Source organism: Pocillopora damicornis, chromosome 7 (genome assembly GCF_964200805.1).
Source record: "Pocillopora damicornis chromosome 7, jaPocDami1.2, whole genome shotgun sequence".
NCBI lineage: Eukaryota > Metazoa > Cnidaria > Anthozoa > Scleractinia > Pocilloporidae > Pocillopora > Pocillopora damicornis.
In genome coordinates, this window is record NC_142676.1 from 14825285 (window position 1) to 14851176 (window position 25892).

Here is a 25892-nt window from a genome sequence, read left to right on the forward strand (position 1 = left end):
ACGTCAATATACGAACTTCATTTCAAGCGTTACCAACATTCCAAAATTGTTGCGTTACTTCGCTGCGATGAATTCGCAAACAGTTGTTTTGACATTCGATGAAATAAACAATTTTTCATTGACATTTAACTTACAACTATCTAGTTTCTTACGCTTAATAGCTATCTCTAATCTTCGAACAAGGTATCCTAAAGCATCAGATGTCACACTATTTTGTCCCCCAACTTCAACATATATCCTGTTATTTATTCTCCGCAAACCATCTTCATTTAAAGTTAGTTTATTTAGTTAACTAATACCTATCATGTTCTTTTTTTAATCGGATATACGACATTAAACCGGACTATAAACATTTGCTTTCCGTAATGAAATTATCTGCAATGATATCCTAAAGCAACTAAGTATCAACAAATAGTTTCCATCTTCTCTCCGACCAAACAAAAACAAAATCGGCAGTTATTACATCACGAGCGGCGAGCGGGGGAAGAAGAAAACACCGACATACGAGTAGTCAGCGGGAGAACAACTTTATTACCTTATACAGAGATAGATCAGTTGTAGTTACACAAAATAAAAGTGTTGTAAAGGCGAAATGTTAACAGTATACTTCGCTAAATAAAATGTTAACCAATGTTTCAAAAGTGTTGATTGTACATACATCTTTTACTGCCGTAATAAAGAATGAACGCATCGGAAAAGGCATCGGTGGCATTTGGAAAAACACCAACAACAGTTATATTTACGTTTTGTAGCTTGCAGAAAACAATCGTGTTGTAAACCCAAAATGTTACCGAGTTATACTTTGCTACTTAAAAAGTAAAGCAACTTTCCAAACGCTTCGACTGCAACAATATTTTTACTGCTATATTAACCAACGGAGGTATCGGAAAAGAGATCGGTGACACCGGGAAAGGCATCAACAAGAATGATATTTACAATATGTAACTTGCTGAATGACGAAAAAAAAGTATTTTGACTTGTTTAAGGCGTTAATCACAGTAGGCTTGCTTTTCAATTGAATTTTGCAATTTCGACTTTCGATTCCGGAAAAATTAAAAGCTAAGCAACTCTACAAAAATTTGTTTGTATCCACAGCCGAAGATAGGAAATTTCAAATTTCCGTCTGCTGTAGGTAGGTCTTTTATTGTTTGTCCTGTATATTCAATCGTTTCATTCCACGTGAAAAATGGCACGTAGGAAAACACTAAGCTTTGAGAAACAGCCAAGTTAAGGCCTATGTGTTTATACATCTATAATCAAGGCCACTCATTTAAGAGACCTTTTTTCAAGAGATGCAGACGTCAAAATAATTCTGTTTCCGTTCGAAGTGTTTTTTTCCTATTCAATTGAACAAATACAATCGGGATGAAAACTTATCGTCTGAACCTAACGACTGGTGAAATATTCTGTAAGCGTCTGCACGAAAGGTATATCCAGACAACTTGCATAGAAAAACTGGCTATAGCTATCGCACCTAATTTTTTTTAAAAAATGTTTAAGACTAAACTGGTGGGCAGCACTCTGTGAACAGTTGTTGTAAAATTTATGTACTCTCCGACGCGTTTCGTGTAACGGTTGTAGACTTCTTCGGGGAGTTTTACAAGTTAACTCAAAACGCCTGTACTTATAAGCCGTAGTTAGCGGCTATACGAAGACCAATGACCATAAAGGCTTGGCCGGACCAACGAACAGGAACAGGCGAAGTTGCGAAAAATTTGAACATTTTTTTGGGCAAGGAGGGAGAATTATTTGGGCACCACGGCTTTGTTTCTTTGTTCTTTTTTCGTCACGCACGTCACACAGCAAGTCACAAAACGTAAATATAATTCTTCTTGGTGCCTTCCGGATGCTACCGATGCCTCCATTGTTTATTACAGCAGTAAAAGATATTTGTACAATCAACACTTTGGAAAAATTGCTTAACATTTCATGTAGTGACGTATACTGTTGACATTTCGGCTTTACAACATCGTTTTCCACAACTACAACCGATATGTTTCTATATGATCTATTAAAGTTGTTTCCCCGCTGACCGCTCGTATTTCTATCTTTTCCTCTCCCCCCCGCTCGTCGCCCGTGATGTAATCACTCCCAACAATCACTCAGTAGTTCATAAGTATGAAGAAGGTCTTGTTTAGGTTTATTACCTTGGCTTCCATTGCATTTTGATGTTCTGTCTGATTCTCTGTCATATTTTCTATGCAATTTAGTGAATTATTTGTATGTTGTGGCTGGTATTGTGTAAATAATACACCATTGGTTTTCGGGAAAAGTTAATAGGATTTTTTTGGTTTTATCCAATAAGTTTTGTTCAGTATAAAGACTGGTGTTCAACATGCCACTGTCAATTAATCTTTTGCATTCCATAGTTTCTTGTTATAGGTTTAGTTCAGTTGCTGATGTGTAGTTGATCTCCTGGCATTGATGTTCAATAAAAGCCTCCTGGCCTACTATGGTCCAGTTTCATCAAACACTGAAGATGGTTACCATTACAGTCTGCCATTAAGTAATTCATGTTTGAATACTATATTATGATTGTAGTCTTCCATTGGCTGATATGTCTTTTTGGAGTAAATATTTCATTGTTGTCACATGGTTACACTGGTTCTATGTAAATCTTATTGGTGTTTCTTTGGTCTTCACCACTGTTAATTTTGGGTAAATCTGTATGGAAAAAATAAAATACTTTGTTAACTGGAAACTAAGTACTTGTCTTAGGGATTTTCTTTTTGTATTGAAGTTGAGAGGATTGAAAACTGCAGTAAGTTTAAAGTTGTATTAGGGAAAGTTTAACTCACCTGGTTCCTAAGACTGAAATTATTGATGAGGAGGTATCCTGTACAAGGGTACCTCATTCTTTGACCCCTTCAAGGGATTAGTGTGAAAATGCACAGTATCAGGGTGTACTGTGTATGTCTGTCTTTAATATAATTGTTGCTGTTGGTATTTATGCTCCTCAGTTAGAGACAATAGTGATTTTACTATAAATGACAAGAGTTAGATAATGTTTTCAAGATTGGGTTTAAAAAACAATAAATTGGCATTGATGTAATATCAGTTGAAAATTATGATTGCAAACTGCATTCTATTGATCATGAAGCATTGATTTAGGTCTGTTGTTAAATAGTGAATGAATGCTATTAGTGAATGTATTTTAAGATTACTTATGTTTTATGGATATTTTTACAGCATCATGGTCAGAATAATAAACACTTATTATGGAATTTTGAACTATGTCATATGTTGGTTTTATATAGACTTGGTCTAGTGTGCTTCCTGCAGAAACAAATGTTGGACCTTGGACAAGTTGGGAGTAAAGTAAAGAATTCATTAATGTTTTAAGTGGTTCAATTGTATCATCATTTAAATAGTTCATATTAAAGTCTCCCATGATGATGTCAATAGCATAGCTGTTAACAATGTTTTTGAGATCTTGTATGTACTGTGAGATATTTGACCTGTTCTTTCGGTAAAGTATGAGCATTTCACTGCTAAGTTGTGTGGTAGTGCTAATAACTGTAAACTTTATCCCATTCACTAGTGGAAAGTACTGAAGATCAATTGCTTGTACAGTGTTTCTTGTACAGAGTGCTATGCTGCAATACCTATCAGTAGGGTGATCTTGTCTGTACAGTCTGAGTGGATGTAGATCATTTGTCATTCCACTGTCATCATTGTAAGGCTGGAGTTGGGTTTCTGTCAAAGCTATGAGATCGCTGTTTATGATGTTTGAGTCACATTTGATATCAATGCTGTGTTTTTTGAGAGATCTTATATTTAATAAACATAAGGTTAAAACTGCATTGTCGTGAATGCTTTCGTTTGTTTGCATAGTAAGAGATGCAACATTTCTCAGTCTTTCATATTCCTTGTGTACCCTAGGATCTGCCTTCACATGCCTGTTCTTAAGTGTTCCAAGAACATGAATACTATTCAAAGAGGTTGCTCGGCTTAAGGCAACATATACTTGACCATAGTTGAATGATCTCTGTTTGATCAACTCAAAGCTAATAACTACATTAGTGAGTGATAAACCTTGTACCTTGTGGATGCTTACAGCATAGGCTAGTGTGAAAGGGAATTGTACTCTCTGTATTTCAGGAGAGGATGGTTTATTTGGTCTTACTTTGATTTTTGCTAGTACAGGCTGAATTGGTACAACTTTATTTTGTCTAACAAAAGGGTTACTACTCTGTTGAATTAAAGTGCTGCCAGCTTTATCATCATCAAATTTAATATAGATAACAGTAGGTTTTTGGTTAGTTTGGTTTACCTCTATTCTAACAACAGTTCCCAGTTGGCCATTAATTAGTCTGTCTGCAATATCAATATTCATTGTTAACATGACTCTTGCAGCTTCTTTGATATAGATATCAGAATCAAGTCCACTTGTTTCAGATCTTGGTCTGACCAAAACTCTATCAATGTCTTGTTGTGAGACATTTGGAGGATACTGATCAATGGCTTTCCAATGAAATAAAGGTGCAGGCATTTGTTCAAGTTTAAGGTCATTATGTTGATTGGCAGGAGTATTTTCAGCCCAAATGTGAAGAGCATTAGAGGGGTAGTTATTATCAGAAGGATCTATTGCTCTAGACTGAATGCACTGGATATCTTCTTCAGTTTGACTTGCTGTACGGAATCTATTAAGAAGTTCAGCAAATGGTTGATCATCTTTCTGTCTCATTATATCAACAAGCTCTATCATTGTGAAGAGATGCCATGGGTGATATAGATTAAACACATCATTTTTGAAATCATCAAAGACAGTTCTTTTATGAATTGGTGGTAATGGTACATGTCACCAACAACTATTATACTTATGCCTGCAAACATCTGTGAATTGGAAGTACCAAAATTTTCCTTTAGTCTCTGATGGATATGAAGTAAAGTAATGTTACCAACCATGGAGATTTCATCTATGACAATCAACTTTAGTTCAGATAATGACAATCTCATCTGTGTTCTCTTTTGGTCTGAGTCACATTGGAGGTACATTGTCACAAGTTAGTACAGGAATTGCAAGAGCAGTATTTATTGTTGTTCCATCAATGTTAATGGCTGCAACACCAGTTGGTGCCATTAAAAGAACTGTGGGTAATTCAGGATTCATGGGAGCATGTCTAAATGTTTTTGTGACAGTCTGGTATATTGTTTTGATCAAGTGACTCTTTCCTGCACCAGCTCCACCAGTAATGAATAGATTTATCGGTTTTACTTCTTCAGGTTTCAGGCTATTCATATTTTTCATTTTATTTCTACACCAAGTTAGAACAATGTCATATGCATAACGCTGTCTTTTGTTCAAGGTTCTAACACTGTCGCAGATGGTCATCAGAAATTTCTGCAGGTTGGTTGTAAGTTGTTATTCCTATATTTGAATGTTGATCAGTTTGACTAGATGTTGACGCAAGATGTGAAGGTGACTGGCTATTAAATGATTCTTCAGGTGTCAATTCATCTTGGATTTGTGAATGCAAGTCTGCATTTTCTTGATCATTGAGAGAATCATAGGAGTGAATGATGTTGTTGTGGTTATTTCTTAAATATTCAAGTGGTTCATTTAGGGCATCTCCATCAGGTTCAAAATTTTGTCTGTTTTGTTCTACTACAGCTTGTACAGCAGGTTCATAGAATTTGGAAGCATATGTTTAATCAGTGCTTAGAAGATGAGTTTCATCTCTCCAGGGGTAGTACAACATCAACAGGTGATGAAAATATAATTCAGGCTCCTTTGTTTTGTTTGGCTTGTGGTACCTTATAACAGCTCTGACTTTTCTACATTTCATTACCTCATTAGTATTTATCAGTCTTATTTTGTCTGGAAGACATAGATCAGAATCAGAAGAATTGTGTTGTACTTCAATAGCATGATCGGTGAGAACTTCAGGCTGAGCATCACCAGTTTCTTGATAGTCTTTCCTGTAATCTTTGTAATAGTATGCAGCAAACTCAGCCAGACATAATTCATCTACTGATGCAATAGTTTGTGGTCTAATAGCATATCTTTCAATGATATTAGATTTAAAGATATCTGTACTTTCATCATCCAGGTTTTCAAGCTCTTGGTGTAATTTTGTGACATGTATCCTTTTCTCAGGTAGGTTTGTGTTAACAAAAACTGTTGCTGGTAAGATTTTTCGCAACCATAGTTCAGGCATACATCTATAAACACATTCTTGTGAGCTCACTTCTCTAGTGGAGAGGAAAGCACCCTTGCAAAATGGCTTTTGGAATTCCTAGGAATAAAGGTGTGAATTTTCACGGTAAATTCGGACTGGGAATTCCTAGGAATTCCTAGGAATTCCCAACCATAACAACTCTGGTTCTAAAAACCTAGAAATTCCTAGAAATTCCCAGAAATTCCCAGAAATTCCCAGAAATTCCAAGTTTATAGCCAACAGGACTTGGAATTCCTAGGAATTCCTAGGTATTCCAACTCAGAGAACCAATGACTTTCCCTGAAAAGCTGTAAATCTAAAAATTTCCTAGGAATTTCTGAGAATTTCTGGGAATTTCTGGGAATTTTTAGGAATGTTTAAGAATTACTGGGAATTTTAAGCAAAAATATGAGGCTAATGAAATAAAATAGATACTTTAAATTAAAAAAACCCAGCTAAAGTTCAAGTATTCAATGAAATTTATTTAGAAGCTTAATTAAGGCTTACATGTAAAATATTTTTGATTAATTATTAACATCAATGTGTGGTAATATTAGGATGGAATTTGATTTGTTTTTCTTTTCTTGAAAACTTCATACGGATTAATCCTCAATTACAGCTATTCATATAAAATAGTTCTAATCAATCATTAAATTTGGTTTGACACAAATTGTGAATAAAATCTGTTGATTCTTTTCCATAAAATACAATATCTTAAGTTATATTTGAAAACCAAGCACTCTTGGGAGTGAAGGGGCTAATTACAGACAAATAAAATTGATTTTTTGATTAAAATCTTGTTGTAACTGTAACAATAAATTAGAATGAAGTTATCCTAAACTGCAAACTTAGCTGCTGTTTGTACTGTTTGTATTTTTTTTCCTGGGCTCACAATGAGTTGGCCTTGAATGAGGTTGTCAACAAGAACCTTGACCATTTTGTATCTGGATTCCTTGACATCTGCATTTGAAAAAAAAAAAAATTAAAATATGTATATTTAAAGCTCAGACCAGGCTTTTAAGATGGCTATGAGGAAAAGGGCATTCACTGGATTCTCAAATTGAGAAATCTCTGTTATATTGAGTGACTTTTATATTGGAGTTAGTACCTAAATCTACAAAGCTTGACCGTAACAAGCGTTCAGCAACACGTTCCAACACCGCAATCTCGATTCCTCAGTCAGTCGTTTCCACTTAACTTAAAGCAGTATTGACAACAGAGTAGAGTGCGTCTTACAAAGGAGAAACATTTGTACAAGAGACAGAAGTAGCTATATGCGATTACAGAGGTGTGTTGGAACTCTGGTCCACAAATAGTTATGCACTGCCCGAAGTACAAAACAATTTTGTTGATAGCTGACAGACAGAGAAGAACAACAAGTAAACTTAAGAGCTGTTATTATTGAAGCGTGACTAGCACTTTTCATTTTTATATAAAGGACTTGTAATTTGCACCAAAAATAAAAAGATGTAATATTTTTTGGGAGATCCAGTGATTGGGACATTTAAGAAATTAAGTTATGAAAGGAAACTTGGTTGGTACTTCTCACTACTAACAAGTCTTGTTGACAAATATTTTCAGATCAGAGTTTCAAATAAAGTAAATTGAAGACGTCATATAAAAGGTGTTCTTCCTCAAAGGGAACATTGATTACCTCTGTCTTGTCTGCATGCCAAATGTCTGCAAAGTGTGTGGATGATCCACAAGTATTGGAATTCTTACAAAAATGTTTTGTAAGAATAAAAACAGGAAAACAAATTACAGCAACTAATCATGAAAATAGAGCAAAAAACTGAAAAAAAAAGCAGCAACAACAATCATGAAAAAAGAAAGATTAATTAGGTGTTGAATTTGTTTGTCTAACCCAGGTAAAAATATAAGGTGGGATCCCGCCAATCCCACCTGGGATCCCATGTGTGTCCCAGGTGGGATCCCGCCTTTTTCAGGTGGGATCCCGGGTGGGATTATGGAACATCCCGCATGGGATCCCACCTGGGATTATGGAACATCCCGCACGGGATCCCACCTGGGATTATGGAACATCCCGGGTGGGATTATGGAACATCCCGGGTGGGATTATGGAATATCCCGGGTGGGATTATGGAACATCCCGGGTGGGATTATGGAACATCCCGCATGGGATCCCACCTGGGATTATGGAACATCCCGCATGGGATCCCACCTGGGATTATGGAACATCCCACATGGGATCCCACCTGGGATTATGGAACATCCCGCATGGGATCCCACATGGGATCCTGCCAATTGAAGTTGGGATCCCGCCTTAAATTCCTAATAGCATCCCACCTGGGAAAGCACATCCCGGGCAGGATTAAACCTAGAATCCCACCAATCCGTCTTAGGATCCTGCCTCAAATTTCAGATAGTTTCCCACCTGGGAAATCATATCCCAGGCGGGATTGCATCTGGGATCCTGCCAATCCCAGTTTAGACCCTGCATAAAATTACAGATGGCTTCCCACTTTCAGAAAAATCCTTTGAGGGATCCTGTTTATCACTGGAGACCACAGATTTATGAAATGTACTAGATAGGATATCTTAAAATCAAGAGGATAAAATTTTCTAGGTGAGCTATAGACCCCATCAATCCACTGAGGGTCCAAAACTTTCCAACTAGCTATAGAACATACTGACACCTCCAATGGGATCCCATTGTCTTACCAAGCTATTGATCATAAATGATTCAAACAGTACATGAATACACAGACTATATGTGATAAAGATCTCATAATTTATTTGCAATGAACCAGCATGTGTTTGACTTGTTTCATTAACAAATTTCTTAACCGAACATTCTTAAAGAATAACAGCACAACTCAGCATATTACTTTTTCTTCATCATTTAAGCAGACCATCTACAGTGTAATAAGGCTCAACGTTTAAAAAAATTGGCTGTTGTGTATCAAAGAATAAAAGAAAGACAAAACCTCAATAATTCATGTTATCAAAATTTTGACAAAGGTACTGATTGAAAGTCTGCTCTCTCTTCAGTCGAATTTTTCAAAGCAAAGCAAGGTCAGAATGTTCCCAAATGTGACTAAAGTAATCTTGAAACCTTACTCATAGATTTATTTCATTGTAAAGTGTAAGCTTAGGAAACTGCAGTATGCAAGCGACCAATTCGATTCTCAGAATTATTTGAGTTTCAGTTGCGCTGAGTGTTAGGTAAGATTAATTCAAGCCGTTATTTCTATTCTTTGATAAGATTTTGATCACGTAACGAATATGGCAATTTGTACTCACCACAAACTTCTAAAAATCCTAGCTTTAAATGGCCACTCGATCGTTGTTTGAACCAGTCGATATGTCAACTGTTAATTGTCCCTTCTTTTAAGTTCACGGCGCCAACGACTTTCTTTTCATTTAAAACACTCACGCTGTTCTCGTTTTCCCATTAAACCACAATAAAACCAATCTTTAGAAGTGTTATATTAGGCAAAACAGTTGGGAAAAGAAACAACTTGAAGCAAGAGCGGTTAACCGATGAAAAGTACATTCAAAGATGAGCGCCAAATGGAGTTTTCTTTGTTTCCGATTACGGGCATGATCACGTGGACCTTTTACCAAAGAGAATCCGCTAGCTTGACCCATTGCAGTCTCAAGAGAAGCGCGCAACATTATTCTGTCTCTTCTGACCGGTTCTCCTCTCTTAGATGGTGGATACCTTGGATTCATGTTTTGATGATGACATAAATAATGATGTGAATTCACTCTATGTAGAAATAATCGACAAGAATCGAACAAGAATGCACGATTTGTGGCCGAAAGTTTTCGAGGAAAGAAAGACTCGAAACCCACTTGAGTTATGTTCACGGCGAAGGTGAGAAACAACACAAGCCAATAACATTAGGAAGTATAAGAGATACCAAGATGATCACAGTGTACCAGTACCCAAATCAACAAGGCTTGACCACAACAAGCGTTCAGCAACACGTTTCAACACAGTTAGCCATCTCGATTCCTCAGTCGGTCTTTCCAGTGAACTAGCAGTGGTGCCAACAGAGTCAAGTGCGTCTCATAACGGAGAAAACATTTGCACGAGAGACAGAAGCAACTACATGCGATTACAGAGGTGCATTGTAATTCTCGTCTGCAAATGGTTATGCACAGTCCGAAGCGTTACCGAGCTTGGAAAGGGGTGGAGAGAACGAAGATACAAGGTTGTCATTTTATACTACAAGTACAATTTATACCAGACCTACAAGGTATAGAAAAATTTTGTTGATCTCTGACACAGAGAAGAACAACAAGTAAACTTTAGAGCTGTTATTATTGAACTGTGACTTGTACTTTTCATTTGTATGTAAAGAAGGAATTGTATTTTGCACCAAAAATATAAAGAAGTAATATTTTTTAGGAGGTCCAGTGATTGGGACATTTAAGAAATTAAGTTATGAAAAGAAACTCGGTTTGTACTTCTCACTACTAACAAGTCTTGTTTTAAAAATATTTTCAGATCAGAGTTTCAAATAAAGCAAATTGAAGAAGTCATTTAAAAGGTGTATTTTCTCAAAGGGAACAGTGACCACCTCTGTCTTGTCTGCATGCCAAATATTTGCGGAGTGTGTGGATGATCCATAAGTATTGGAACTCTCACAAAAACGTTTTGTAAGAATAAAAACAGCAAAACAGTATTTTCGTAGCTGGGATAAAGAATCCCAGGTGGGATATGTAAATCCCGACCAGGATCCCGGGTAGAATGCATAAGTCCCACCTAGGATCCCGGGTGGGATGCAGGAATCCCGCATTAAATGCGGGATCCCAGGTGGGATCAAATTTTCATCCCAGGTGGGAAAGGTGGGATCCCACCACCTAAGGCGGGATCCCGCCATTCCCACCTGGGATCCTGGGTGGGATTGCCGGGATCCCGCCTGACATTTTACCTGGGAAGGCATGAAATTTCTACTAAAAGTATTGTCAACAAAAAGTCTCTGACAGCGTTTGAGGCAACTGAGCTTGACTGTTCCAAGGTTTTCTAACAAAGGCAACCAGTAATGTAGGTTAGGGAAGTAAGATAACAATGTAATTATTGTTAATTATTGTGGAAGTTGGCAATTTCCATTTAACCCATTGAGCCCCACACCTTAGAGCTCAGACCACCCCCTGAAATTCCAGAGAAAATGGCTGCTACAGTGAACACACAGACCACTGCCAAAATAATTTAAGATTTTAATGTCTTCATTTCACTCTACTGAAGGGAAACTGCACAAAGTTGCATATTAAATAATATACTTTCCCCCTGTCAAATTTTATTTTCAACTTGAGCATCAGGCTCTCTCAAAAAAAATTATAAAGCTAGAGAACGGATTCAACTTCTTGATGTACAGCGAGTCATTAGCAAGGTTGCCTTCAGCTTTGAAAGTATTTATCAGTATGATGACTCTCTTTTGCACTCTTATTCTATCAGAATCATGTAAAAAGCTTTCCCTCAAATACAACACCAAAAGACAGATCGCAAATTTCTCCTCAACAAAAGGAATCCTAAACTTTCTAACGCGGGTCAATTTTGAATTTGCCCGCCATAGCGACATTGCGACACGTCACAAGGCGCAGCTATAAAATTACTTTTTGCGAGTCATGAGCAAGAACAAACCAATTTTTACGCCTAAATGAAAAGTTTCACTTTGAACAATGCATATATGTTCTTCGCTTAGGCAAACTTTTGCTCCAAGCGAGTTACAAGGGGGCAAACTTTGCAGAGGAGATCGTTTTGGTCTTCTGCGGTCGGGTCAGCAAGATGTAAATATTTCCCCAGAGTCATGAAGCGGTGCTCTGGGATCGTTTTTTTTAAGCAATCAACTCCAACAAACTCGTCAGAATCCCAGTACATTGCCAGCTAAGGAAGTTCATGGATTCCAATGAGAATGTTTAGCCCGAGATACGCTGAAATTTCCGCTTGAGTAGATGTGAACGATCGATCCCCTTTCGAACGAGCGTACGCAACGGTGTATCGGACGATTTCGTCAATGTAAGCATCGTCAATAAATACATTGAAGAAATCTTTGGCAGTTGCATTTTCTCCGAGATCTCTGGTCGGGCCACGATGAATGGAGAATTCCTCAACATTTTGTCGCAATTAGCTAGACCATTGAAGAGCATTTGGTCGGCTTTCTTCTGCGGCAGATTCTTCATCACTGCTTTCGTCGCTTCCTTCTTCCTCCTCACTAGCGTATAGCTCTACATCGGAATCGCTTCCCCTTTCTTGCGACCGTAGGTTGAAAAAGTCTTCCATCTCGTCATCCACATTGCTAAGCAAGTTTTGTTCATGCTGTGCTTGATGAGCTTGTCGCTTTTTTCAATTTCTTCGATGATAAAACCAGCGAAGACTTCTTGCTCTTCATCGGATGAAAATTAACTTTCATCAATTCTTCCAGAAGCTATGTCTTAGACCACGACATATTTTTTAAAAATTTGTCAAAAATCACACGGTTAACATGGAATAGTGAGTTTGGTCTCAAACGAAAGCTTATTTTTTGCATGTCACGTCTCACTGCTTTTCAATTCCCAGGGGAGTTTTGTTTCTAAGCTACAGCCAATCAAAACAAGCCATTTCTGACAGGGCGCATGAGGGCGCATTGGAATTTCAGAGAGGTTTTATTTCTGGGCGCATGAGGGCGCATCGGATGTCAATGGGTTAAGATAACTGACAGCTGGTTCATGAGAAAATCCATATTAATATAAAGATTTACTAAAACTTAGTTTGAGTAATAAATTTCATGATCTTTAAGTTATAAACATGTACATGTATTTATATCTCTTGGTAAGTTTTGCATAGCATACCCTTTATTGAGCCAAAGTTTTAAGCCGCTGAAATCACTCTTTTTCTTAAAACCTTCACATTCGAGGTATTGAGAATTTCTTAGAATTTATGTGGACCTCAGGGTATTAAAATTGCCTCAAATTCAATTCCCAGAAATTCCCAAGAGTTCCACACTTCTTAAATTATAGGTAGTTTGTAAAGCTGAGAATTCCTAGGAATTCCTAGGGATTCCTAGAGATTCCAAGTCCTCACAAAACTGGAGTCTTCCTTTCCCAGAAATTCCCAGTAATTCCAAGCTTTTTAAATCAGAGTTAATTTGCATAGTTGGGAATTTTTGAGAATTCCTAGGAATTCCTAGGAATTCCCAGAAATTCCCAGAAAACTGGGAATTCAGTTTGCAAGGGTCATTTGCATAATTGGGAATTTTTGAGAATTCCTAGGAATTCCTAGGAATTCCCAGAAAACTGGGAATTCAGTTTGCAAGGGCGAGCACCAATTTTCTTTAAACCTTCTCTGATGCTCAGGTTTTCTTTCTTAGCCTCCTTTGCTGCATTCATAATAGCCTGTGAACATTCAGTTTCGTCTTTTGTAAAATATGAACACACGTAAGTAATACACTTGTAGTGATTAAAGACAGGCTGTCAGTCAACATTTGCTGCAAACCCCTTTATACCAGCAATGAAGTAATTGTTAATAAAACAGCTGTCTATTGGTCTTCTGAGGTGCAGTTCATAGCCTGAGTCAGATGAAATAGATAAGGCCCAGTAATATTGCTCTTCAATAATGTTTACAGAATTGAAAACATCAGCTTCAGTCAAAGTAGAATCATAATTTGACTTGCTTGGGTTTAGAACATCATCAATTTTGCCTTTGACTAATGAAAGGATTTCTTTTCTTCTATCCATGGTATTTTTTTTTACCTCTATAGAGAATTATCAGAAATAGGTTCTGCAACAATTGTTCTGTTTGTGAAAAATTGCCCAAAATTAAATCTACATTTAACATTTCTATATTTCCTGCAGGTCTTAGAGTGGCTGTGCTTTTGATAAGTTTTGATTAGGTCATGTAACTCAGGGTCCTGGTCTTGATTAGGAAGATAGGCATGCACATGTTGATCAATCAAGTCTATATATTCTTGCTTGGTCTCAGATGTTAGTTTGGGACAATCAGAAGTCCATATCAATGCATGTAAATGAGGGGAGCCTCTCATCTGGAACTCAATACGAAGTGCATGATACACTATTTTACCTATAGGATTTGCTGTACTTAGTAGAACTTCAGTGAAGAATGTTTCAACTCTGTACTGAAAGTGTTTAGCAACAACAACCGGATTGAGATTTAGCATGGAACACCCTTCATAATATGACAAAGCATCAACTTGTTCATCTGTGAGGTTTTTGCCTTGTGTTCTAGCAATAATCTGAAACAGCTCAGGCCATCTGAGGTCAGCATAGGATAATGTCATGAACCAAGTTGGTATTCCTAGCTGTTTTACCATAGCTACTACTTCATACATGAATTTTTGCCAGTAAGGAGGTGTACCTGGTATTTGTCTCAAAAATAAATAGGCTTGATCTTGACAAATGAGATTTTGTAAACTTTATGCATCAGATCTTATTTGAGAAGCAGTGAGGGACTGGCCATGAATTTTTTTCAAAGCAACATTGATACTATCTGAGACTTTCCTCTGTTCTATGATGAACTGTGCAAAGAAGAGATACTCTGGATTTGTTGCAAATCTTCCGCTGTAATGTAACAGTCTCGCATTGAAATACTTCACTGGTGACAATTTCATTTCACGTTCAACAGTGTATCCAAATTGACCTTTTGGAAAAAGTACAGGAAATGCTAGCTCTTCACAATTTTTATCCATCATGAATGATACAGGGTGCTTGTTTTCACCTGGAGCGATATTGTAAATTTGATTTCCTGACGATACCTCATTATTTTGTTCAACGGTTACAGGGTAATCTGGTATTAGAGACTGAAAACATGTTTCATTTGTAGGTGCTCTATGCTCATTCAAAGGGTCATCTTTCTCTTCATCATCAGGTGTGTTATCATCATCACTGTTATCTTCACGTGATAAGGTAGTATTACCCATATTGGTCATTGTAACATCATTATCCACAGCTTCATTATCAGGTGGTGTGTTCTGACCATTAGGGTTTGGCTCGTTATAGGTGGTATTACCCATACCACCTATGATATTCAAAACTGGATTCTGCTCTGAAAAATTCTCATTTTGCTGCAAAGTTGTGAGATTTGTATCAATATTGTCAATATCCACACCTATATTACTATATAAGGGATTACTGGTCTTTAGCCACTTGAGAGCATCAAGTACTACTTGTGGGCGCACAGGTTGAAAGTAGACATGACCTCTAAATTCCAATTTTCTTTTCAGTTTCAACAGTATTATTCCAGATCGTTCTGGGGGACGTGGTAATATATTGCATGTTTGATCACATTCAACTGGTATATTACAGATTGCACCTTTAATCTTTCTTTGTCGACCTTTGGTCATGACTATTATTTTTTCAAACACTATTCTCTGTGCTATGAGAATCTGTTCAAGCTTCTCTAGAATGGACAACTCTGGTGGCAGTTCATCAACATGTAATTTGTTACATACAGCTTGACATGGGACTTGCCCTTTCAAAACTTTTGTGTGACAGGTTTTACAAATGTACTGTTTTTCATCAAATGACTTAATGTCAGTAAACAGTTCTTGCCGAGTGTTGTACATTTGTTTTTTTTAACTGGATAACCGCTTTTCTGTATAGTATTCTGTTACAAACAGAGCAAATATAATATGGACCTTCCCTAATTTTACTTTGAAAAGCTGTTATCTTATGATCTAAACCATGTTGAACTGAGTTTCTATGGGCTTCCTTATTAGCTTGGACTTGTGATATAATCTTATCTTTGTCTGCAGGATCCAGTGTTTTATGCCATTCTACTTTGCCAGACAAAAGTTTTTCTTTTTCTTCAGGATTCAATGACTTATACCATTCTGCTCTTTTTTGTTTTTGTGCAGAATTGAGGGAGTTAAACCATTCTGCTCTCTTTTGTTTTTGTGCAATATCCAATGATTTATACCAAATTGCTCTGCTAGACAAAAGATTTTGTTTTTCTGCAGAACCAAGTAATTTATACTAATCTGCTGATTTGGACAAAAGCTTTTCTTTTTCTTTGGGATCCAATGATTTGTACCATTCAGCTCTGTGAGACAAAAGCTTTTCTTTTTCTTTAGGATCCAATGATTTATACCATTCAGCACTGTGAGATAAAAGCTTTTCTTTTTCTTTGGGATCCAGTGATTTATATCATTCAGCTCTTTGAGATAAAAGCTTTTCTTTTTCTTTCAGATCCAGTGAATTATACCATTCAGCTCTGAGAGATAAAAGCTTTTCTTTTTCTTTGGGATCCACTGATTTATACCATTCAGCTCTGTGAGATAAAAGCTTTTCTTTTTCTTTGGGATCCACTGATTTATACCATTCAGGTCTGTGAGATAAAAGCTTTTCTTTTTCTTTGGGATCCAGTGATTTATACCATTCAGCTCTGTGAGATAAAAGCTTTCCTTTTTCTGCAGGATCCAGTGACTTGTACCACATTGCTTTATCAGACAAAACTTTTTTTTTCATGGCAGGTTCCATTTGTGCATAGCTTTCTTTTTTCCTTTTTGCTCCTAGTTCTCTCTGACCATGAGACTTATGTTTTGCCATTACCTTTTGTCTTCCAGCATTTGACAAATTAGATGAACAACATATAAATTTAATACAATACTCTACATCTTTACTCTAGAATTGTTTTTTTACAATATCCACTAATGACTGAATAAGAAAATCTATGTCATTAATTTTTTCAAATATATCAAGTGTGCCCTTAGGACTGAATCTTATAATATAGTACTTAACACTTTTTGCTTTTGTCTTCACATTGTTGTGCTGAAAAATACAGCCAAAGCAATAATTTGAAACCCACATTAAAAACCCAGTATTATCCTTAGTATTATCTGTGATTAACTTCTGAAGCGATAATTTGCTACCAAGTGATGTACAGCATAGTATTCCTTGTTTCTCCAAATTAAAGGCAATATTAATATCTGCATCATATATTTGAAGGGTCCTTGGGAAATTGTTGATAGTCAGTGGATGGTTATCGCCGTTGACTTTTTCTTTGTAAAACTTGTAAGCATGGTCAGTGATTCTATTTAGAGTCTGTGAATTCCAATACCCACAATATTTGATAATGGAAAAACAAATGCTATAAAAAGATGTGGCACAACAGCATAACAAGGGAATATGATTGGTTGTAATTTTAGCATCTGCATGATTTGGTTTGACGGGAATAGCTGACAACTGTTGGTCAGAAATGTCTGTCATATCACATTGTTTTTCATAATATGTACACCTTTGAGGTCAAATAAAACATTTGAATTTTGATAAAGACCTTGAAAATAGTCTATCAGCTCATTTAAGGTGTTAACTTCTAACAGTACACAAGTTCCTTGAGGATGGGGCATACCATATGGATCTCTACCATGGGAATCAAATATCTTAAACTTACCATCACCATTACAGTAAAAACCTACTGTAGTACTAAGCATTGTTAAAAGAAATGAATTATAATTTTGTCCCAGCAAAGCCTCCATAGCATTAGCAAATGACATACAATAATTAAAATCTTGTACTTCACAAGTACCATGTAAAGTACCAGTATAGCTTGGACTATATTGAAGCTGATAAGTAATATCACACACTATTATCATTTCAGGTACTTCTGTTAACAGTAAATAGGATTGCCTGGATAGACTTGATAGACCAGAATACAATTCATTACCAATGTTCATGATATTAACCAAGTCCATTGAGGATACAATACCATTCCTCTTGTTATATATGAGGGAAGCAAGTGACATGGCTACACACTGTGTACCAGCATTTAACCCAAACATTGCCACATTGTCTTGGCTGTAAGGAGCTTGAATTGTTTTAGTAGAATTAATAACAGGACCAGGGTTTTTTTCTATATCCCCAGACAGATTGGACTTTATGATTTACCCTGTGATTCAGATTTTTATAAACATTTGGTACTGAATTAGACCTCCATGCATTCAACTCCTTTGGCTTTGGACTTTTTATTACATGTGGATATTGGTTTTGCATTTTCAGTATCCTGTATTTGTTAGACTTTCGATATTTTCTTCTAACTGCACAAGACGGATATTTCGTTGTTCCTTTATTCTCACATCTGATTACATGTGCATATATTTTTTCACCAGCTTTATATATAAGAAGATGCATTCGGGAAGACTTCGGTACGCTTTTTCTGACGTAGGCTCGAAGTAAACGTCTTACTTTCCTGGATTTCTTCAAAATACGTGTAATTCTTTTCTTTGGTATTCTGCTGGGTCCACGACTACGAAAACGTATACCATGCGTACGTGGGCGATTAAAATAATCAAATTTGTCGTATCGAGATCTACAGTTGCAAACTGTATTTAATGAAAATGTTTCATCATTGCTATCATTAAGCTTATCATCATATACAATAACAGATAACTAAGCAGTTTTCTCAATTACTTTACATTCATCGAAGCTATTCAAGGCAGCATTTGTTGAAGAAATCAACAACTTTACGTAAACAAGAGATAACATAATAACATTAAACACAAAAAACACAGGATTTTGCATCATGTATTTATTAAAAAAGAATATCCATACAGCTACAATGAAAAAAAACATAAGATTAACCTTTCTGATCGTGAAATTAATACCATTCGTACTTTTATCGTTGGATTCATCAAGTGAATCCAACATGGCGTCTATCTTCGCAAGCACTTTGCATCCATTAGACTTTTGTTCTTCAGTCTCACGGTGGTAGTGTTGTTCAATAGATTGCACAGAGTATATGCACTTTGGTTTCAGATTTAGCATTTTTCTTTTTTCAACAAGTGTAGGTTTTTCAACTAAGACATCGGCATACTTGGCATACAAAGCATACAAGGCTTTCATGGCTATCAAAGCAGTGATGTGCACTACTTAGGCAGTACTACGGTAGAGCGCTGCACCGGTATCGCAGAGGTCATGGGTTCAAATCCCGTACAGGCCTGAATTTTTTTCAGGCTTTATTTTCACTACTGCCTAAGTAGTGCACATCACTGCGAAGATCACTTTCATTCATGTCTTTATCCGCAGTTCAAATATATGACCTTCATATATTCTTAACCGTCCATAAGCAACAACAGTTGTATAAAAGAGAAATTAGATCCTCCATCAACTTATAATCCTGGCCCAGGTCTCTACTTTTTAGAGTATCAGAGTATATATGAGTAAATATAACTAACCGGTGTAACACATTCGATGGCTCCAGCGAAAACATCCATCGCACTGAACCGCTTGCTGCCGAGGCCGTACCAGTTCGTGACGAACAATACAGTTTAAAATCTGCGCAGTAGCCATCTGGTTTTAATAGTATTCCGAGATAAAGGTTTCCGAGATAATTCGTTATGAGTCGTCGAGTGTCGTAAATGTATGATTGAAATGAACATTCTTCGCATGCCAGTGTGTTTTATACACTTCGAAGGATCGAAATATCATACCAGTTAGTTTCAAGCAATTGGATTGGTTTATTTAGAACAATAGGGTAAAATTAACAAGTTTTAACACAATGAGTTTACGCGTCTATTCATATGGTAATATACAAGCGTGTGTTTCTTGCAATACTTATATACTCTTGATCGAAGTTATAATATGCGCTGGAGTTATAGAATTAGTAGTAGTAGTAGTCTACAATGTATTTATATAAATCTCTGTTCTAGAAGTCTCAAAGGTAATTATATAAATCTCTGTTATCGACAAATAAACCTTATAGAAGAAGTTAAGGAAAAGGTTGCACACACGCGACTTTATTGCCCTAAGTTAAATTCAGCAACGTACAGCGCCGGTGACGCCTGGCGTGCCATGCATTTATGTGGGCCCACTGTGTTTTAAGTTGCGCGTACAAGAGAAGGAAACTAAGTCCGAACAAAATAACGGAAGGAAACTAAGTTCGAACGGGGAAATCAAGTCAGCTTAGTCAAGTAAACAACACACAGAAGCAAGAAGAAGTAATGGTAAATTTTTATTTAGAGTAAATTAATACATTGGCGAAGTGACCAGTTGGCGAAATCACTCGTTGGCGAAATCACTCGTTGGCGAAATCACTCGTTGGCGAAATCACTCGTTGGCGAAATCACTCGTTGGCGAAATCACTCGTTGGCGAAATCACCAGATAATAAAATGAGTAAACATGTGCTAAATCAAATATATTAATGATAGACCATACTTTTGTATCCACATCTGTTGCCATCTCCACGGACAAATGTAATCACATTACGGGCAAACTATGTTCATCGCGTGGCCTCCATTCGTCAAATTTCTCGTTGTACCCTTTGAAATGAATTTTGACCATGTTTCTCGCTTTGTCAACCTGTATTATCTCTACAGGATTAATATTCTTATCCGTAGTTTTTATTTTATTGCATTGCTTGGTCTTAGCTTCTGCGAATTCGTCAATAAATCTCTTCGTAGTCTTACGCTCCCGCTTCACTCGGTTATCCGCCATTTTTAACATTGCCTTCCTTTGCATATTTAATTGCCCTGCGCATGTCAGGTGAGTAATACGGAGGCTTGGGACCAATTTAAGCAAATGTTTAGTTTTCTATAGGATAAATTTGATAAAACGATGTTCTCGTCCCAGTCTCCTAGAGCATGCCACGTCATCATTCATGTTTTCGTCGTCCACGAACCTATTGACGAAGCGGAGAAAATGTTTGAGCACCTTGATTGAATCCTCGTTGTTTTTCAGGGATAAGTTAACTGCTGGATTCACATCATAAAAGGTACCCTGCAAATCATTGCGTATGCTTGCTTCATAGTTTCGCCAAAGCGAATCGCTCTGACGAAGGGCTAACGCTCGAAACGTCAGCTTTTTTACCCTTTACGGTGACTAATTTACGTTTTCAACCCAGTTGTGAACACTAAATTACCTGCTGAGTTCGATCGAGTTCGATCGAGTTCGATCGAGTTCAATTCAACTTATATTCCTACGGTAAAATGGCGCGAAACACCGTATTCAGCGCCATTTTCGTGAATAAATAGGACAAGGGAAGATGGAAAGATAGTAACCACCCCCCCCCCCCCCCCCTTGATGCTAACATTTGGCGAGTAGTCATTTTTTGTCAGGCTTTTTCCGATTGATCATCAGATCCCACAATTTCACAAACTTGGTCATTTGTGAAGTCACACTTATTACTTTGTTCCTTTGTTCGTTATGGCTTTACGCCAGTTTTTCCACTGTTTTGATAGAGAAAGCTTTAAGAGGCGACCTCTGTAAAAGCGGTCCAGGGCATTTCGCATCGGAATAAAGTTTTCCCTCAAACTTTGCCCAATAATCTACCTTTGGTAGCGAGTAAATAAAACCACATTAGTTTCTGGAAATACGTTAAAATAAAATTTTTAGAGCTCTCAATAGTCAAAGCTGCAAAAGGCCCTTTTTTGACCGCTTGCGACATCGAAAATTTCAAAAGTTAAAAAGCCCGGTCCTCGTATCACACCGCATGCAGCAAAAGATCTTTTGTATTCTTAGACTGAGTAATATGTAAGTTGTATAAAAAGCATTTCAATTTTTATATTCGTTGATTCAGAGGTTCGTCATGATTTATTTAATAACACACGTTAGACAGCTTTCTGAAATTGGTCAAAAGTACTCTTTCTTTCTTGGTTGATATTGCTCAAGTCCAGACCAGACCATTGAAAACTCCGCTTGATTTCTTCTAATAAGATGTTTGGCATAAGAAAAATATAAAAACATCTTGCACTTATTAGTTTTCTTCGCCGTGGTGACTTCAAACTTTTAGCGATTTTGCTAGCGTGACAGCCGATTATGCAAATTAGTTCATTGAGCAAACTCCGACCGTTTTACATAAGTAACTCAATAAATCTTAGATTTTGGCCATTTTAAGTTGAAAATATAGTAGGTCAGAGCTTTTAGACCACACTGATTGATACTCTAAACATTTTAAAAGGCCAAAATTTGACGAATGTTTCTATCTCGTGACGAAAGACGTCAACAACAACGTATCGAATATCATAATTTGATTAGCGCTCAGTCAACCTTTTAATGGCAATTTGTTATTTCATATTTGAGTTCTGACAGCTTACGCTATTCAAACCTGTGTGAACATTTCGGAACCAAACTACAGGATTTTATTTAGTGCAACTGGCGATAACAGCGCACACTAAAATATACCGTGACCAGTGACTCTGTCACGTAATTCAATTGTGTAATTATCCTGAATTACTTCTCCCATCTAGATAAAGCAGCGATAACATCGTCTTTTGGCTCAGAATTCTAGTCGGCAGGAATAAGAGAAAATTTTGTCTGCACACCTGACTTTATGAGAGTTTCTATTCACAACTTTAGAACTTTCTTCAGTGTACTGACTCAGTAGAGAGTCATCTCTCATTAATCCATTTGTCAAAAGAGAGTGTCACGGAAGGAGAGCTTATCCTAGCAAGGGCTGGCCTGTTCGATATAGATGACTCAGTTATGGCAAAAATGTTGGTCTGTTCAAAGCATAGGCACACCTATGGGAAGTTCTGGCGCCAAAGATCAGCGTGCCAGTATCCGACGCACCCTGGTAGCGATTCCAAGGGGGCAAAGAGCCGGTATTCTGTCAATTTGGAAATGTCAAAGGCCATTTCTAAGATGTATGGCGTTCTCGTTCAAGTAGGTTCAGGTAGGAACAAGTGATTTAAGATACTGAAGTGGCTGATTTCAACCAATCTCTCCCGTTTTCTCCCCAATCGCTCGTTCGTATATTATCCACTTTTTCCTACGTCCAGTTATTTGTATTAACTGCTGCAACAAGCACAATGCTTCTGTGAAGGAAATGCCATGGGTCTCTTTGGAACCCACAGAGAAAGAAGACAGTGATTCCTGCGCTTATGTGAGGTAAAAGAGTTTGTGCGAATAAAAAGCGTTTGATATTGATGCATGCAGTTGTGTACATAAGCTGAGATACATAACCCTTTTCCAATAAGAAAATGCTCTACGGGCGGTGATTGTTAACAAATAACTTTAGTAATTAATCATAGCTTACTGGAGTTTTGCCTGTATCAGGGATCTCGAGGTAATTGCCTTTTGGTTACGTTAATTGTAAGACACACCGAAAGGTACATCTGTTTGTATCGATTCAGTTTTTGTAGATATTTTGTAAACTACAAAAGAGATGTGCTTAGTGCTAAAGCAGTTAGCCTGCGTACAAGGCTCTCGGCGAAAAGCCTGTAGTAAGCATCTGAGAGAACAGACGCCATGTCTTTCTCTCGCGTAACTTCTCGCTTGCGCTTGCTAGGTTTAATCACTCGCGCCCAGTTGACTTTGAAAGCATGTTACCTAGTTTATGTGTACAAATTCATCTGAAACTTGATATCTTTAATCGAAGGCCAAGCAAAGATGCCGCTCTAGAGAAGTTCAAACTAGCCATGAGCTCACCTATTACACCAAGTTCTTCCAGGCTATCCCACAGCACCAATGACGAAATGTGGACTCCTTCAGCCGTGTTGGCGCTTGACGAAAGCATAGAAATACAGGATTTCAGACCAACGAGAGGAAATGTCCAAGATCCAATTCAAGTTTTCAATGCATGCATTGATAGCCTCGCCGATGCTGTACAAAAACCCAGGATTACACATTTGGAATCACAAGTAGATTGTTGGGAAAAATGCTCCTTTACTGAAAAATCTGAATTTGTGCAAAAAGCCGGGGAAGCGTGCCAGCTGGTGTGCGACGTCATAGCTCCAAGAGATGGTAAAGCGTTATTCCAAGCAGTCGTAGACCATGAACAGAAGTGCAAGACAGCTATTGATGTTGGCCTTCAAACCCTTATGGTCGCCTATCAGAATGCTCCCACAAAATCACTTAAGACTCAAATACTGAGTATTTATGCTGATAGATTCTCAGCCAACGAGCTTAAACGCTTACATCAACCATTTGAAAACCTCTCCGATAGACAAATAAAGAAGGCAAGAGCACAGGCGAAGAGTGATCCGGTCGAGGGGCCTGGAGTGCCCATTGAAAAAATCCCGCGTCATAGAATCCGTATACAACAGCGTCAGCTAGACCACTTCTTAGAGTTCACTATGAGGCCATATTACTTTCAAGACGTAGCCTACGGTACTCGCACCATAAAACTTGAGAACGGTGAAGAGTTTGTCATACCTAACGTGGTGCGCACAGTGGCCAAGTGCACCATCATTAATCAATACATGGACCATTGCAAACAAACTGGATTTCAACCGATAAGTAAATCCACGATGTGGAGAGTACTAGAAGTTCAAGGGGCCACACAGAGGAAATCATTGCGGGGTCTAGACAATACTGCAGCTGAGGGAGCGGATGGTTTTAAAGATTTTCTCCAAATTATAGACGAACTGGAACGCGTGGGAGCGGAAAAGGATTGGTGTAAAGAAGTTCGGAAGAGGCTTCAGGAGAGCAAGTTGTATTTGAAGACTACATACCGTAATCACTGCAAAGAAGACAATAGCAAATGTGCCGATCACTGTAGGGTCTTTGCACTGAGCGATGCTGGTGACACTGACTTTCAGAAAGTATGCAGTCATAGCCACAACGTGAATTGTGAGGATTGTGAGAAGCTGAAAAGTGTTCTTGAAGAAGTAAGTGGTGTTATTTCTGAGTACACAATGCAATTGGGTAAGGTTCAAGCGGAAGACCATCTTTATGAAGCAAAAAATGCTGCCGCTAAGATCTTTGGATGGAAAGGGCATATCCTGAGAGAAGAGAATCAGAATCAGTGCAAGCGTCAAATTCTTGACTCTTTGAAGGGAGATGAAGCATTTATAGTAGTTGACTGGGCAATGAAGTTCACAGCAATGAAGTTCCGGGAAAAGCAAGCAGAATGGTTTGCTAAGAGGGGAATCAATTGGCATGTGAGTAGCGTTGTTGTAAGACAGGAGGAAAGCCTAGAAGTAGCTTGCTACGTACACCTTTTTAACAGTTGTAAACAAGACTGGTTTTCAGTGCTGTCAGTCCTTGAAAATCTCTTTGTCACCATAAAGTTACAAAATCCAGGAATAAAAAAGGCCTTTCTAAGATCAGATGAAGCAGGTTGCTATCACAACAGTAAGCTGGTATCATCCCTACGAGAGCTCGGACATCACCAGGGAATCGAACTCGTGAGGTACGATCATTCTGAACCGCAGGCTGGAAAAGATATGTGTGACAGGATTTTGTGTCCGTTAAAAGCGTCAATCAGGAGATACTGCAACGAAGGCCATGATGTTGTTTCTGCCAAAGACATGTATAACGCACTGAAAGAGAGACCGGTCAAGGGAACGACGGCGTCAGTGTGCATAGTCCAGGAACAGAACTCAACCCTAGAAATTAACAAGATTGCCAATTTCAACAGCTTACACAACTTTGAGTTTACACATGAGGGCCTGCGCGTTTGGAGAGCGTTTAATGTTGGGCCTGGAAAGTTTATTCCATGGAATAAAATTGTAATTTGTCCACAGAGAAAGACGGATCTCGTGGAGGAGATTCCATTCTTCCCCACTGCTGCTCGACGAATTGCATCAGCAGGAGAAAGTAATGATGGCAACGACGGTAGTACCTATCAATGCCCTGAGCCTGGTTGCGATGAAGATTTTAAGACCCAGGCCGACCTTGACCTTCATATGAACTTGCTAGTTCATCATGTGAGTCCTGTGCCTGCGAGCATGACTGAAAGTCTTTATGACAAAGTGAAGAGGGAGTGGGTTCATCACTTTCAGTCATTGTCATTAGGGAATGAAATTTCGACTGAACTGGTGGCAATGGCCACAGAACCCTTGACAAATGCTTCACAGCTTCCCATGGGATGGGCTCTTCATAAGAGAAGT

At 37.8% G+C, this 25892-nt stretch overlaps 2 protein-coding genes, 1 long non-coding RNA gene and 1 pseudogene across 3 annotated transcripts; all 4 read right to left on the reverse strand.

The window, feature by feature from the left end:
* Positions 1-2117: 2117 nt before the first annotated feature.
* On the reverse strand, positions 2118-11243 carry LOC149042749 (uncharacterized). The gene has a single exon (XM_089213481.1). It carries the CDS (start codon positions 4706-4708, stop codon positions 3161-3163), a length of 1548 nt encoding a protein of 515 aa, XP_089069607.1. The 5' UTR covers positions 4709-11243; the 3' UTR covers positions 2118-3160.
* Positions 2118-20070, reverse strand: LOC149042750 (uncharacterized). Its single transcript, XR_016188766.1, has 2 exons — positions 19298-20070; positions 2118-2664 (listed from the first exon to the last, which is right to left on the reverse strand). It is a non-coding gene; the product is annotated as an uncharacterized LOC149042750 (long non-coding RNA).
* On the reverse strand, positions 15431-16763 carry LOC149042751 (uncharacterized). The gene has a single exon (XM_089213482.1). It carries the CDS (start codon positions 16671-16673, stop codon positions 16272-16274), a length of 402 nt encoding a protein of 133 aa, XP_089069608.1. The 5' UTR covers positions 16674-16763; the 3' UTR covers positions 15431-16271.
* LOC149042752 (uncharacterized) lies at positions 16731-17905 on the reverse strand (annotated as a pseudogene).
* Positions 20071-25892: the final 5822 nt, after the last annotated feature.